Source organism: Apis laboriosa, unplaced genomic scaffold (assembly GCF_014066325.1).
Source record: "Apis laboriosa isolate Shangri-la unplaced genomic scaffold, ASM1406632v1 scaffold43_cov150, whole genome shotgun sequence".
Lineage (NCBI taxonomy): Eukaryota > Metazoa > Arthropoda > Insecta > Hymenoptera > Apidae > Apis > Apis laboriosa.
The window spans coordinates 1,175,752-1,192,318 of NW_025223292.1; the positions used below are offsets into that span (position 1 = coordinate 1,175,752).

The 16,567-nt window shown below is 30.4% G+C and overlaps 1 protein-coding gene across 6 annotated transcripts in view; it reads left to right on the plus strand.

The window, feature by feature from the left end:
- The window catches only part of LOC122716317 (inaD-like protein), a 113,852-nt gene that overhangs the window by 33,379 nt on the left and 63,906 nt on the right, over nt 1-16,567 (plus strand). For 4 of the 6 annotated variants that reach the window (XM_043939280.1, XM_043939281.1, XM_043939283.1 and 1 more), the window contains 2 exons: nt 10,393-10,535; nt 14,091-14,410. In XM_043939280.1, coding sequence (XP_043795215.1) covers nt 10,393-10,535; nt 14,091-14,410 — 463 coding nt within the window. Of the gene's footprint in view, nt 1-1,206; nt 1,239-8,331; nt 8,364-10,392; nt 10,536-14,090; nt 14,411-16,567 lie in introns of those variants that run through there. The other 2 variants (XM_043939282.1, XM_043939284.1) reach the window with 2 other exon arrangements.

Here is a 16,567-nt window from a genome sequence, read left to right on the forward strand (position 1 = left end):
GTGAAATTTGTAAAGTATTATTTTATCCGCGCAATTTCGTCGAATCGCAAAATCCAGATTGGACATTTCTTGGAATATACAAGAATGAGGGATTAATGGATTCTATTTACGCGATCATGATTTACGTAAGCCTGTTTACAAGTTCTATCTTGGACGGGATTACGAGGGGAAATAGGATCGGAAACGATATCGGTTTGCATCATTGTTTAAATCCAGTTGCATTCGAGAATAGGCGTTCTTTGAAATCGAATAAATCGGATTTCTGACTTTGATCAAATTTAAAATTGGGATATATTCATTAACAAAGAGAAAAAACGAGAGTGGTTATCGATAAAATTATTAAACTCGTCAAAATTAATTGTAAAAATTTTTTATTTTTACAATTATTGATAGACGTAACAACGAAGCATTTATATTTTCAAATTTATTTTATAATTAACATTGTCTCTTCCTCACGAAGAAAAACATACAAATCGAATCCTCTTACTTTTTCCGATAATTCTTGAAATGAAACTTTCTGAAATACAATTTTATTCTTTCAAATAACTATATATCTTGTACACTTGAAAGAAATATAAAACGTTAACACAAATATTTTCCCATACACACACGTCAAGTCTCGTAATATCCTTTTAAAAAGAACAGAACAAAATTTCATCCAATCCATCCATAAAAATTTCACAAACGACGGTAAAAAATCGTTTACAAATTTCGTTCGTCAAATTTGGCAAGAAGAAAACGACTTTTCAAAAATTCACAGCTCCTTCCATCTATTCGATAACCAGAAACTTATCTTACCTTCTTGTTCCCAATATTCGAGGCAAATTTTCGAAGGCTCCATTCACCCGAATAATTTCCATGCTGGCCCATTGTTCCACCCTTAGTACACACAAGCCGCAACCCCATTCTGCGGCCGGCAATAAATCTTCTTTCTCTTCCTTTATTCATTTGGTCACGCTCTCTTTTCCTCTTCCCTTCATCCTTGTATCCCCTTTAAATATTCCATATTCTTTTCTTCCTTCATCGTCGTCTTTGCTCACACGTCGTGTTCCCCTCCCTTTCTTCTTGTATCAACGTGTGCTCCCCCGTAGGCGAGCATTCTGGCCAAGGGTGGCTCGAGATAAAAATCTCGACTTTTGATTGGACGTGGCTGTAACAACAGTTCGTAAAGGATTATCATTTATTCGTGAATGATGATCGCGAGAAATTGGAAACGATTCGATGAAAGGAAAATTATGGTGTTGTTTTCTATGTTAATTTACGATGAATTTGCATATTTGTGTTATTTCGAATTTGGATAATTCAATTTTAGATTTTTTGGTTTGTTTTTGAAATTAGATTGAAAATTCTATCTAATTGAAACTTATGAATTTAATTTTCATAATATTAAATTAGTTTATTAAATTATTTTTGAAAGTTTTTTGAAACTTATTTTGAGAGTGGAATGAAATTTTGGTGATAATTTATGTGATATTTTTGTTGATAATTTATAACGAAATTTATTCTGTATTTATATTTTATTGATTATTGGTGTCGAGAAATAAAAGTTTGCTTTTCGTCTCTTAATTTTTGCACTTTTTATTTCTTTTCTTTTTTTTAACTTTATATTGTTCATAATTTTGGCCGAATTTCAATAATTGAAAATTTTTCATATTTTTTGTGACTGTTATATCGTTGGTATAATATTTTCACTCTATTTTACTAATTGGAAAATTAATATAGAAGAGGTTCCCTTAAAATTGATCTCTGATCTCATTAAATCTAAAAAATAAATTGTAATTATAATACTCCACCTTTTCGATAAATTTGATAATCAAAAAAAAAAAAATAGTCTTATTATAAAAAAAATTATTCAATTTTGCTGCTAAATTCAATCTTTAATATTTTGATTTCGTTATCTTATATACGGTATCTTAATTTATTCAAGTATTGAATCGATTGAAAAAAAATTACCCTCTACTACTTCTTAATAACAAAAAAAATGAACGTCACATTCTGTAGGAAACGTGATAACAAACTCAATTAAAAGTGATCAATGAAAAGTACATCGATCTTTGTTTAATAACCGACTGATATCCCAGAATTAGTTTGATTGACTTACACGCACACGTATAATATATGGGGGAATGCGGCAGATCGTACTGCGGCACGATTAATTATTTCCATGATCGGTTTCGTACTAATTATTTCCAAACCGGCTGTGTAAACCAATCGAGTATGCTTCTGTACGATGTATCGACCGTGTGCAACTTTACGTCTAATCCAGCGCAAATTGGTCATCCCTACACCTACGATAACCATGTTCATTAGTTTAGAAAGAATAAATTTCTTTGTAATATTATTTTCGCCTCTATATTCGATTATTTTTTTTACGCTTTCTTCGTTTTTGAATTAAAGAATGTAGTGGTTATCTTTCTTTTGCTTTTTCTTCTTCTTCTTTTTTTAATTTGTAATTTTCCATTTTTCAAAATATCAGAATTATTTATTCACTCTTATCTATTCACACTTATTTATTCACTGAAAAGGCTAATCGAGAGTACAGGAGGATATTGGTAAAAACTTGGGCCGATAAACACTGTTGATCTCTACCCTCGGCGTCTCATGGGACTAACCAACTTTCCAGACACTTTAATCTTTGCTCGTGGGACACAAGAAATGGGAATAGGCATCAAGGATTTCTAGAATATAGACGATATCTATGTATAGATGATTTTCGCTCAGAGTATTCGTGTCAGTGAAGCGTTTATGCATCGTCGAATTAAACGCACGACACTCATCACTTTGTTTCCTCTAGTCTGATACTTCGTTTCAGAAATCAATCGTTTCACGATTTATAGATAAATTAAGATTCCGTTATGCACACGTGCAAATCTTTCTGTGTAAATATTTGAAAATGTTAGTGACGAATTTCTATTTATTTGAATAAGAATCTGTATTAAAGATCTACTTTATTTTAGTCTAGTTTAAATATCGTACATGTATGAATCATTTTATGTAAACACTTCAGAAATTGCGACTTAGTTAATAATTTCTATCGATTTGAATAAGAATCTGTTTTCAAGTGTTTTAAGGTTATAGTTATGTGTTCTAGTTTTATTATTTCTCTAGTTACTCTAGTTACTTATGATTGAAATTATCGTATTACTGTCTGTTGGTAAAAAACCGTCATTATTTTTTTAAAAATAGATAGTTTAGACGTTGATAAATTGTTACAATTATTATTTAATGTTTGTAATAAATATTAAACGTTTTAATATAGTTTAAATCTAGTATGCATACAAATCTTTGCGCACAAACATTTGAGATTATCAGTGACGAAATTTCTATTGAATATCGGTCTGCTTTCAAGCGTTCCAATTTAGTTTAAATGTTAAATTTAGTTTAAATGTCGTCGATTTTCGCGGATACAGAGAGCGATAGTCTTAAGTTTACAGTGAACACGTACAAACAATGAACTTTGTTTTGATGTTAGTAAACGCAGTAACAAATATCAACGAATCCTGTTTTCATCGAATATTCGAATGGTTCACAAATATTTAACAATCTTTTACACGAATAGTGAAGTATTTGTCTTTTTGATTTGAAGTGAAAAAGCGATCTCTATCGAATACGAAGAAGCAACGAATTTCATTTCTATTAAATTAAGATTAATCAGAAATTCAAATTATTATAGAAATTTAAATATAGGTTGATCCTATTCATTGAATTATAAATTATCTTTATTACAAAATTTTAAAAATATTTTTAAGGGATGAAATTATCTTTCTCTTTTCATTAAAAAAATGGAAATTAATGTCATATCGATCGTGCAATAATTGTAAAAAAAAAAAGGAAAAAATTATAATAAATATCCAATATATTCAATATTCATTTCGAAAACACGATTTCCCACCATGTAAATTCAGAAATCTCGATGAGAAATGGCCATCATAGATACGAAACGAAGTTCACGAGGATGATTTATCGGAAAAACGATATTCATCGAAGGAGCAGTGTCGCTCGAGAAGGATTAAGGACAGACGTTTCGTAGTTTGATATCACTATAAGCGGTGCATTATGTTGTCATATTAAATTATGGACGATGATGGATCATCCTGGCACAATATCGAGCGGCGCGTTGTTTCTAGGTAGCGTAATTCCTGTTTTGCTTCTCTCGAGGGATATGACGTTTCATTCTTTCTCAAAGTGTTAAGAAAAAGTATATATTTTGTTATAGTGAATAAAATTTATGATACTCGTGTCGAGTGATTTATTGTTAGTTTTACATCAGAGATTAAATTATGGAATTTTTTTTTTTTTTAATATCGAAGAGATTTTTATTTATTCGATGATAATGCAGAATTTTTCGTAGAGATAATTTAAATAATTCGTTTTAGATATAATATTGAACGGCAAAGTTTTTCAGTAATTTTTAAAATAAAAGTTAGGATCGTTCGAATCGAGCAAAAGTACTTTAATATTCGACATACACAGACAAATCGATACCGCAAACGTTTGCACAAACCTTTTACGATCAGAAAGAATTTTCGATTAAATTGAACTCTCGCCGGTAATAACAGATCGGTTTTGATGAGTGAAGATTAAATTTGATTGCGAAACCAATTCATATTCATCATTCCTTTTTTTTTTTTTTTTTTTTTAATTATTGCATCAACAACTAACATCATACACTTATTTCATTTTATAATTCTTATTTCAAATCTAATTAATATCAGATGAATTTAATAAATAGAAATGACTTTCTTTTTTAGAAAATTTGAAAGAAAACTTGAAAATATACATACACACACGCTGACAATTCAGAAAAGAAATTTTTTGAATCTTAAAATTTTAAAATAATTCTTATAACAAAATTTTGTAAAATAAATTGGTGTTCAACACTTGTTTCATAAAATTTTTATATTTGTCTGTGTAAACAACACTTTCCTTCCACTTTTTCAAAAAGTATTTTTTGATAATCAAACAATGAATGATTGGGCAATAATGCCAGGCCATTTTATAATTATATTTACAATTGATTCTAAAAATTTCTTCTTTTTTTTTCTCTCTTAATTGCTCGCACGTCCATCCTGTGGTCACTCAACCACGAGAGCTATTGCTGATAACTAGTAGTCAAATTCTCGAAAATTGTTTCCAGTTGAACACTGGACGTTTCTGAAGCTTTCCTTCCGGTTTCTACTTTGCGGTGGTGGAACAGAATTCGTGCTGAATCATTGGCGGGAAATAATTTATCACTCGAAGAGTTTCCATAGTGGAGTGTTTTCTTAAGGATATATATATGTATTTAAGGGTAACTCTGATGGAATTGAAAAATTTTCACGTTGAAATAAATAATCGTCTTTATTCTGGAAATAGAAAAAATTGATCGAGTGTTAATTTCTGAAATATGTAATTTTTATCTTTTTCCATATAACTTATTGTAAATAATAATTGGTGACATCTCATTTAAAATTAGTTTAAATAAAGTTTAAACTTGAATTATTATTGTTACTTAAAGATAATAATAGTAATGGTATAAAAGGAAATACAAGAGGAAACGTGGAATTTTTCCAAGTGACAATGTGAAAGAAATATACGGATAAATGGACAAATGCCAATGTATCCTCGAAGAGGAAGACGTTCATCAAATTCTTAGAATATTCCAAAGGAATCAGAAATCCGCAAGTGGTAGCTTTAGATGGAGCTGTCGATGTGAAAACGTCGTACAATACTATATTTGAATCGCACCATTTCAAAGCTTCGCTTATCCAACTTTATCATCCAAATATGTGAAAAGAGACACGAGATTTTTTTTTACATTTTACAATGGAATAAAGATTTTAAAATGAAATTTTCGTAATTAGAAAAATTTAAATTTTTATCAATTATATCTTGAAATTTTTCTCAATCTTTCTTTCAATCTTTCAAAAATTGAAATATATAAATGATCAAAATTTCTCTTGTTAACAATAATTCAACTGCAACAATTAACTTAGTACGTATTGTCTATATATACCATATATCAACACGTCAAATCCATGTAATCAATGTTCACGTTTGGATTAGGTTGGAACGTTGACTAGTTAACATATGAATTATTACATATGTGTTTGATTACCATACGCTCTCCACGATTAAAACATGACGAATACGTAATTGAATTGACATACAAGTGTTGGGATATAAATTTCTGGGATATACAGGATGGTCAATTTAACTCGATCATTCCAAATGTTTTCAAATTGCGTTTCGTGACGAGACTTGTTAGGAGTGGAATTGTTTCAAGGTAAACATGAGATCAAGAAAGGGTGTTCGATGTTTCAAGATTGCTCGAAACAGTATTTCAGAAGCAGAATTTTTCACTTTTCTTAAAAGTTGATGCAAATAGAAATAAAATGGAAGAGAATACTTAACAAATAGGTAAGCAATTTTCGAAGCAATTATCAATTTTGGAAAGTTTCTCCGCGATTATATGTATTTATCTTTAGGATTTTGGATTTATCTAGGATATCAGAAGTAAAAATTCTTTATTTTTCTTAAATTGTGTGACCATTGATCGCCAATTTCGCAATATTTCTCTGGAAAAAAAGTACAGATTTAATCATCCGATGCATTGTTACCTCTCTCTCAATATTGGGATTGATTTAAATCAATCACATCGTTGAAATTCGTTGTTGAATTCTTCTCGATGATGTCATTTACGTAATTGGCGGTTTCGAAGCGCGGATAGTAATATATTCTCACAGAGGAAAATGCACAATTATTCATTTGTCATATGAAACTCGATATAATATTTACGCTGTTATAAAATTTATGATCAATAAGAATTTACCAGATGAAATTGACATATGAAATATAAAATCTTGTTAATAAATTCCGTTTCGTCGTTCATTTGAATTTTTAATCGATTTTATTTTATTAGTTGATTCGATTCAACCTATCTTCAAATTTTTTATACAATTTTTCGAACGAACTTTTGATTAAATAAAAATTGTCAAATATTTATCTTAAAAAATTAATAATATAATTTTTTTTAACGAAGAAAAATTTTAATAATTCGTCAAATCAAAATAATTACAGTTCAATTATATTCAAAATCACTCAATGAAAATCGATCGTATCTAATTTCTTATAATCAGTCACGTTTTAGAGTCAATAAGACTCTAAGTAGAACTACTCTATGCTTAGGCAGACTTAGTCTTGAAACTCTTTAGTATCGTCTACCACCATCGTCCACTCGTTTCTCTACACCATTGAAAGCACCCTCCACGGTCGAAAAAAAAAACTTGTCTCGCAATATTCCTGGCATTCATAATTTACGTGTCGCGACCGAAGGGTCGCGCATTAGTCTCCTTTCTTTCTTTCTCTCACCCTTGTTGCGACACAAAGAAGGATTCTCTTTCTTTCTCTCTTTTACACGAAAATAAAATATCTTCGTTATGTCAATTTTCTTCACTTTTGATTATCGTTACGATAATGTTTGATAAAGTGGAGAAATTTGAAGAAAAAAACGTAGTTTTAAATTTATTTCGAAAGATTGCTTTCGATGTAGTATTTTGCATCCGATTTGATTCTTTGAAAATGAAACGAAAGCAAGCGTGATCGCCTTTGATGTGGATGTATTTATTTTCACATCCAGAGAGTGCATCCGGCAGTAGAGTAGTTGACTTGAAAGAGGGTCACTCAAATTTGGGTTTTTGATCTTTTTTGATTCAGTTTGGAGAAGAGAATTTCGATGTCAAGACTGTTAAGCCCGGGTGTATTTATTTAGTGTATTTATTTCGTATGCGTGGGTTGTGAATACGTATTATTTCTCGATGAAAGAGAGTGACGAACTTTGAAATATCTCTTTAGAAATTTATTATTATAAAATTCTCTCTCACAATTTCTCAAAATAGAAGGAATAATACTTTCGATAATTTCTTTAACATTAAACATTAATTTTCTTCTGAACTTTATAATTCCATTTCTAATTTATATATTATGTCTCAAGTTTTTAAAGAAGCTAAGGAACAAGAGGATCAAGTATCGAAATAAATTCTTTCAAAATCAAATCTACTTAATCTACTTTTGATTTGATTTATCATGTAATTTTATACATCGAACTTACACGAAATGAAATGATTTGAAAATTACGATAGGATTAAAGACAAGTTTCCCGTCGAAATTGGAATTAAATTGTGGAAGCCTAATGGCATTAATGACTTCGGATGCACCTGAAAGCAGGCATGGAATGCAAATCTGTAACACAAGGGGGAATCGTGTCACGGATCGTTGTCCCTTTGATCCGTACCAAAATTCGGAGCATGGGTTTAACGACGATCGTTGGAGTGGTGTGTCGTTACCAGATCCTCCAGGTGGAAATTTGCTTTGGCGGAAATTAGGTAACGCAACCGCTATCTGGCCTACTAAATAGCCCTTTACCAGCTTTCAACCTCCCCCGCGAGAATCCACCCGTTTATCATGATGGACGATCACAAGGATGATCACGATTTCTATAAATTTAACTCGTGTTAAATTCTTGATCCACTTTCTCGATTATAAATAATGAAGAATATAGATGATATGATTCTAATCATAATTTTGATTACTATGTTTTTACCTTTTGTTCGAAATAAAAATATTAGAATAAACAAGGATATCAAACAATTATTTTAATGTAAAATAAAATGTGCTCGAATTAAAATTATTATTGAAGGATGATATAAATTCAAATGGAAATTATTTAATAAAATTAAAATTTTATTTTATTAAAAATTTAATAAAATTAAAAAAAAAAAATAAACAGGTTAAATTATATTACACTCTTCGTTTAATTACCATTTTATCTGAATTATAATTATATCATTTCCAGTTCATTCTCCACCAACGTCACTCCATATTTTCCAATAATCTTATTACCTGCCAAAAGTGAATTACCGTAACCACGTACGATAGGGGGAGAAGGCACACTGTTGCTGCACATTGTGTGTGTTTTCACGTTTTCCATTTCAAAGAGGAAGGGACAAAACGTAGAGAGTAAAGGGAGAGAATAAAAAAAAAAAAAAAAAAAGAAAAAACGTTTAGATAACAGAATGTTTGGACAGTGAAGGATTCCGATAACAGAGATCCCAGTATGTGCCTGCTCTGTCACGCGGTCGGTCGCAATCTGTCATGAGATTTGAAGCTCAAAAGCGAAAATCAACGTGACAAGACGGACCGTCAGGTGATTTCTGACAGTGTACGAGTTTTTTGGAACTCGGCCAAAAATCGCGGTTCCATTCGCGCAGGTGCGCCTTTCCGAATATAAATCCTATAATATATAAAATTATCCCAGTTAAAGATAATTAACGTATCTTTTTTTCGTTTCTTCGTTTGTTTTTATTTTATTATTCGAAATTTAAAATACGCGGCGTGGAAATCACAATCGTGGAAAATTAAAAATAAAAATAATTACGAAAACATCAAGATGAAATATTGGATGGAAGAAAAAAAATAATTTTTCTTCCCTCATTGATAATTTGTTTGCTTAAAATAAAAAATAAAATTCGAAAGAAATAGTTACGAAAACGAGAAATGGAAGCAGAAGATGATCCTTCCTCTAATCGAAACTCTATAATTTTCTATATTCAATATGATTTACTTAAAAAACGAATAGAAATTATTTCAAAATGAATGGTATCAGTAATATTTTTTTGTAATTCCTCGAATTCGATAAATAAATAAAAAGCACGACATTGATGTGATCGAGTTCAATATGATAAAATAATAAAATGGTTTTTTATTGGAATATCGAAGATTAAACGAAGTTATTGCGAGGAATGCAAAGGGGCCATATGTTGATAGAGAGAAATTTAATATCACTCTCGGCGTCCGGTTTTCTATTAAATAGAATTTCATCGAATCGAACCATTAATACATACCCGGATCCATTAGATTCTATTAAACCGGGCTAATTGAGATAGTCACGGTTTAAACCTGCCGCATTTACATACCATTTCTTCTCTGCAATGCAAATTGATCGAGATTCATTGAAATACGTTTCAATTAAAAATATTAAGAGGCAAAAAATTATTAAGTAGGAATAATTCCTTGAAATATGGGAAATTCTCATGAAAATTTATTTTAATTCCTTCCTTTTTTTATTTGTAAAACATATTACGTTTCTGTCTTTTAATTAAAAAAATAATCATCGAAGTAAAAAAAATTCCTAAATTCTCGTAGAAATATTATTAAAAGTGTACGAAATCTTCATGAAAATTTATAATAAATAAGAAATTCTAATTTTCGTTTCTTTTCTTCGATGAGAAAGTGAGAATTATTAAGAATAATTATTAAGAATAAATAATTATTAAGCTTTCCTGTGAAAATTTATAATAAACAAAAAAAAAAATCTGTGTATTTTACTGACAATTTAAAATTGTTCTGTTTCAGCGATGGCCGATTGGTAGAGGGAGATCAGATATTGGCGATAGATGGACAACCATTAGATTCGAATATCTCTCATGAACAGGCAATCTCAATCCTCCAGAAGGCACGTGGTCTGGTTGAGTTGGTCGTAGCAAGAAGCACTCAAGGTAATTTGAATTCAACTTTTTACTCCTCATTGGCCTTTTTTTGATCTTATCCTCTAATCTAATTTTTTTATCGCTAAATCTGTATTGTGCACAGTTCATTTTTTTTTTTTTTAGAAAAATGGAAATTTCCTTCTCTTTTGAATAAAATTTTATTTTACAAATTTGAATTGTAAAAAAAACAAAATGTAATATCGATATTTTCAGATATACTGTTCGTCAAAATTTTTTCATGCAGAATTTTTGCACGGATGATCATTTTTTCCCCAAAAATTTCCATCAAATTCTTCGTTAAAAAAATCAGAATTTAGTACGAAATATTTTGCCCAGATTTTCACAAAGATGCAATATATATTTTCAAAAATTGCGATTATGTCAAAAAATAAAATCCCTTTAGTCTATTTCCTTCCCCGGAAAAATTTATTATATCAATTACAATTAGTGAAAATGTATAATTTCAATGCAAATTTCAATCTTCCACCAAAAAATATAACTATTCCTAATATATCGAGTCTCGTTTATCTTCTATCTATACTACTGCACATTCTTCGAAACATCTGTCATTGCCAATTCTATCCAATACAACTTTCCATCACTACAGTTCCATCACTTCAATTTTTACTTTCTCTCTCCATACTACCATAATTCTTCGAAACATCTGTCACTATATATTATTCAATAACTCATTTAAAATTACTTACAATTAAAAATCTTTATCTGTTTTTATCCAATACAACTTTATACCATATTTATCTCTCCACTATTGATTCTATTACTATTACAATCTGTTTAATTATTGCTTTTCCATTCTTTGAAACATCTGTCATTACTCATTTAATTAATTTACAGTTAAATCTCATTTATCTTCCTTCTACTATAATTCTTTCAAACATCTGTCGATTCTAAACGTTATAAACGTTGTCTACTACGTTTGTTCGCTTCATTGTTTCCTTGATTAATATTAAATTAGTTCGGTAAACGATGGTAATTAAATTAACCATGAACTTTTGAATATGATACACGGTGTCCAAAGTATCAAGCCAAGGCTCCAGAGTACGTAGAAGTTTCGAATAACTAAGCGATGGAGAAACGACACGTGCATCAGTAAATTAGATTAATCATGATGTGTATGAAGGCAAATTGCAAATTTTTGTAAATAATGAAATGGAGTATGATGGAGGGTAACTTCGATGTCATTAAATAATTAATCACATTTTAATTCGATTAAAAGTTTTGAAACCTTTTCTCTTATAATTCTACTCTTTTCTTTTTTTTCTTCTTTTTTTTTTAATAATTTTATTAATTTAATAAAGTTTTACTAAAATTGATGGCTTGTAATTGAATAAATTGACGAAATGATAGATTATTTTAATAGTATTTTAATTGTATTTCAATTCGATTAAAATTTATGATTTCTTTCTCTTTTTTTAATTAAATTAATCGTGACAATTGTAATGGATAGGAATGACATTAAAATTTTTAACGTGTTACAATAATCAATTATGATTAGATCAAATTAAGGAAACGTAAAATCGTATTTTCTTTCATTTCTTTTCAAATAAATTATATTAATCAAATAAATCGATAGAGAAAAAAAAAACCAAATAGAATTAATCGATTCATCGAATTAAAATATATAACGTTTTAATTTAATGAATCAATGGTTAAGCAAAGAATAAAATTGATTAAAATCTCTTCATTTTCAATTCGATTAAAGATTTTTCGTTCTCCTCCTTTTCTTTTGCAATCAATTTTAACCACATGACCAATCTAATAAATCGATAGAGAAATAAATAAAATCGAGAGGAGAATTTTTTCATCCCCATTATCGAGGGGTAATCGTGGTGCGCTAGTAATGGAACAAACAGCAACGAAAGATAGAGATAAAATCGAAGAGGAAATACAAACAAGACCGATCGATTAATTAATCGAAAGTATGTAGTATCTCGATTCATTTCTGGCAAGAGGTATGTACGTTGAGAAACGTACGTACGTTTCAATTAATTAAGCCATTTTATGCCATTAATTTACTTTGCTCTTCGCTTTTAGTTTATCCGAGGTTCGTTTGAAATTTTTCACTCGACCGTGGATGTACAAAAAAGAAAAAAAAAAAGGAAAACAAAAAAGACTTGGAAAAGAAAGAAGGAACCAACCAACTTTCCGCGACTTTGTTTCCTTTTTCTTCTCGTTTCAAAAACTTCTTGTTTGCTCTTCTGTTTTTCTTTTTTCTTTTTTTTTCTCCTCTTCCTCCTCTTCCTTTGTTTCTTTTCCCATGTTGCAATCAGTCTCGAGAGAGAATAAATAAAAGAGAGTCAATTTTTGTTATTTGTTAATTCATTCTCGATTGGAACGAATATCGAATAGAGCATGTAAAAGAATGGAATATGTGTACAGAGAAACGAATGTTTGTTCGTTTTCTGGTAATAGTTTCCATTTTGTCCGACTCGCTGGATTGGATTCGATTCTTTAATTCAAGTAGTAATGGTGTTTTTTGATTTATTTTGATGGATGTTTTTTCATATGTAGAATAAACTTTACTTTTTTTTTAAAATTAGTTTAGGAAAAAGATAAATCAAATAGAAATTATTTGTTCGATATTTTTATCTTGATATTCGTTGATACAAAGATATTTATAGTATTAATTATTTATTATTGGAAAATGTGTCAAAATCGAGATAAATCTTTTTTAATTTTTACAAAATTCTTTGTAAAAAAAATAATTTAGAAATAAAAAACGAAGAAGAAAAGTGATAAGAGAAATCACATCATCAAAGTTTCTTGCTTTTTAAATAAATATAATCCGCCATTTTCTTTCGCGTTAGATAATTCGGTTTAACGATTCCATCGCAATTAATCTTGTTCTTTGTTTTTTTACGAACGTTAATCAGTTATTTAAAGTTTCCAATTCGACGAGTCCTTAAATTATTGCAAAGAAAATTTACAAAGTTTTTCCAACTCGTCCGCCATGTTTCCTTCGTGTCCCTACACTTGGTGGAGAAGTTTTGAGAATCGAAATCACGTTCCCTTTATTATCATCGGGCAATCTCCCAGGTAATTTTTTGCCGGGAAAGTTGGCTTGCGGAAAAAAATTACAAAACTCTTCAAAACTTCTTTTCACTTTTTTCCACCTTTTCTCGTATCCTCAAGTGGCGAGCACCTAATACCTGTTGCCTAAAGATTCTTCCTTCCATTAGAAAATCTCATAAAATGTATACACACATATCCTCCTTATCACTTTGCTGACATAAATCGCTTGCCAGAAAATGAGAGAAAGATTTAATAATTCGAATTAAACCTTCTTCCTCTTCTTAATTTCCAACAACAAATAAAATTTTCATTTCAAAATCCTCTATTATTGTCCTTATCGCCCAAAAATTTAGAAATCTTTTCACAATCTTCTCCAAATAAATTTCACTCAAAAATGTTATCAATTCTTATGCAACTTACTTTTAATTAAAAACGCAACAACAACAACAACAATTTTTAAAGAAAAATATTATTAAATTCATTTTATCGATCTTCTTCTTCTCCTTATTTTTATTATTATTCAACGAGAAGACGTTGGGAGCTCTTTGCCGACGGATGAGTTGTCCGGAGCATCGAGTTCGACAGCGGCCGCGGGAGCAGGTGTGTCCATCATCGGCGGCGTTGTCGGCGGGACAACGAACCAGGGCAGCTCCGACAAGGATCAATCGGTGTCCACGTCGTCCGTCGTCACACCGGCACCGACCCCCAAGTCCAGCCAACCGGCGAGCACCGCCTCGGCGGCAACGCCGACACCGACACCGCCGACCTCGACCCCGGTACCTGGAGGCCTCGTTGTCGAAAGGAGCCCCTCCGCCGTCAGCGACGCCTCCAAGAGTGGCTCTGACATGGTGGTAAGTCTTTCTCTCTCCCTTTTTTTTCTCTCCTTTTCGAGAATCGAATAATTTGACAATTGAACACTTCGATTTGTTGAACAAATGCGATTCGTGATCGATGCAGTGATTATTTAAAAATAATTTTTGAGAGCGATGTGAGGAATTTTTAAAATTGGATGAATTGAAATCGAGATGATACTCAAGATAGTATAAATTGGAAATAAAAGGATAAAGGAGTAGATAATTATTTAATGGGAATATTTTGGTGAACAATCGCTTTGGTCAATTAAATTGGAGTTTTTAATTAATCATTTACTCGAATTTCATTTCAGTATGGTTAGATATAGAATGAAGCAATAACAGTATAATTTATATTGGAAGAAAAGCATTCATAGCTTTTAAAAATTAAGTGAATTGTGTTTTTTAGATTATTTAAAAATTATTTTAAAGATTCGTCCAAAAACATTTCTTCAAACGAATGATGCCTCTAAAAGAAACGATAATCATTCTGTATATATTACAACAGACAGAATTCTGAATGTGGAATAGTGAAGGATCTTAAGCGGCAAATAGTTTTACCCTACCATTTTGCACCTCGTTTCAACCACTATCATCACCATTCCTGGCTACTAATAACTTCGCTATTACTCTTACTAATATCACTATCATCATTGCTTCCAACTATTGCTATCGCTTCAATCCTATCCACCCTATGGGAATGGCAACGAAGGGTATTATCGTGGTACCAGTTATCATGCTGGAAGATTTACTCGATCGTTAAACTCGCTCACGAGTAATTTGCAATCGATTACGTGGAACTGGCCGTGTGATGAAGGGAATTGCGCGTACCTGGAATTATTAATGGTGTATGCAAGTTTCTAAATTTTCAGAATGCACAGAGGATTCGGTTGGAACGGTTGGTTCCTATTAAAATCATTCGTCTTGAAATACTTTCACGCCGCATACTACGAATTCCATTTTTTTCTTTTACCTTGGAAGAAGGAGACTTGTAATACAAGATTGTAAAATTCAATTATCGTTGATTATCGTTGACTTTGTCTTCATTCCTTTGTAGTAAAATAGGAAAGAAATCATAAATTTGAATGAAAAATTTTTTGAAGAATTGAAAATGAATGAAAATTTTACTGAAGAATAGTATAGGTAGTTTGTTTCTTGTACGAAAATATAGAAAAGAGATATATCTCTGTTTATAAGTATTAGAATTATGAGAAATTTTTAAATATTATCGAAGTCTTGGATAATATAAGATATCTGACTGAATATCGTTAAAAATTGTGAACCTTAAAATAACACAGAATAATATGATAATCAATTTAAGATAAAAAAAAAAGAAAAAGTAACAGATAAAATAACGAATAAAATGAAAATTTTATTGAAATGAAAAGTCATATAATGACATGGAAATGTTGTCGCATGAATAAAAGAACAACATTATTATGAAAATTAGATTGGAATGGATCAATATTTATTTCGACATGCGATGAGATTCATTTGTAACGATATCGATGAATAATGTAAATTACATCGAGATTGCGTCTTGCTCGTTACATCGATTCTCGTTTACCGGAAGCGGCCAGAACGTTACAGGTAGGGTGTTCCAGTTAATTGCGTCATTCGAGTTGTTTTTAGAAAAAAAAATATATAATTACTTCTTTCCCCTTAGCTGTTAATTTTATATTATCAATATTTTCGTTCGAGAAAAAGGAAATTTATTAAAATTTTATATTTTGTATTGTATTGTTTGTATTATTTAATTCTCTTCTCTTATTTTTAAAATTTTTTTTTTCTAAATTCTAATTTTTAACGATTATAAAAATTTAGATGAACAAGAATAAAGAAATATAGATATTCTGAGAAGAATGGGACGCATTGGGCACGTTTGTAAATAATTTTAATTTTCAAAATATATATGGATGGAGAGGAGCTTTATACATTGTATCGCATGTCTGAATATACTATTTGCATTCTGAGAACACTAGCAGAATGAGGTGTAGTGATCGAAACAGATGCCTTGATTAGCATTGGCGGATACCTGATAATCGTGTAATAGCATTACGATGAGAATGCTTCTCACTATGTTTGTCATGTATCTGCATAATCATGTTGTTCTCCCAAACCGATATTACTAAATAGCTGAAGATTTCCACGAAAACA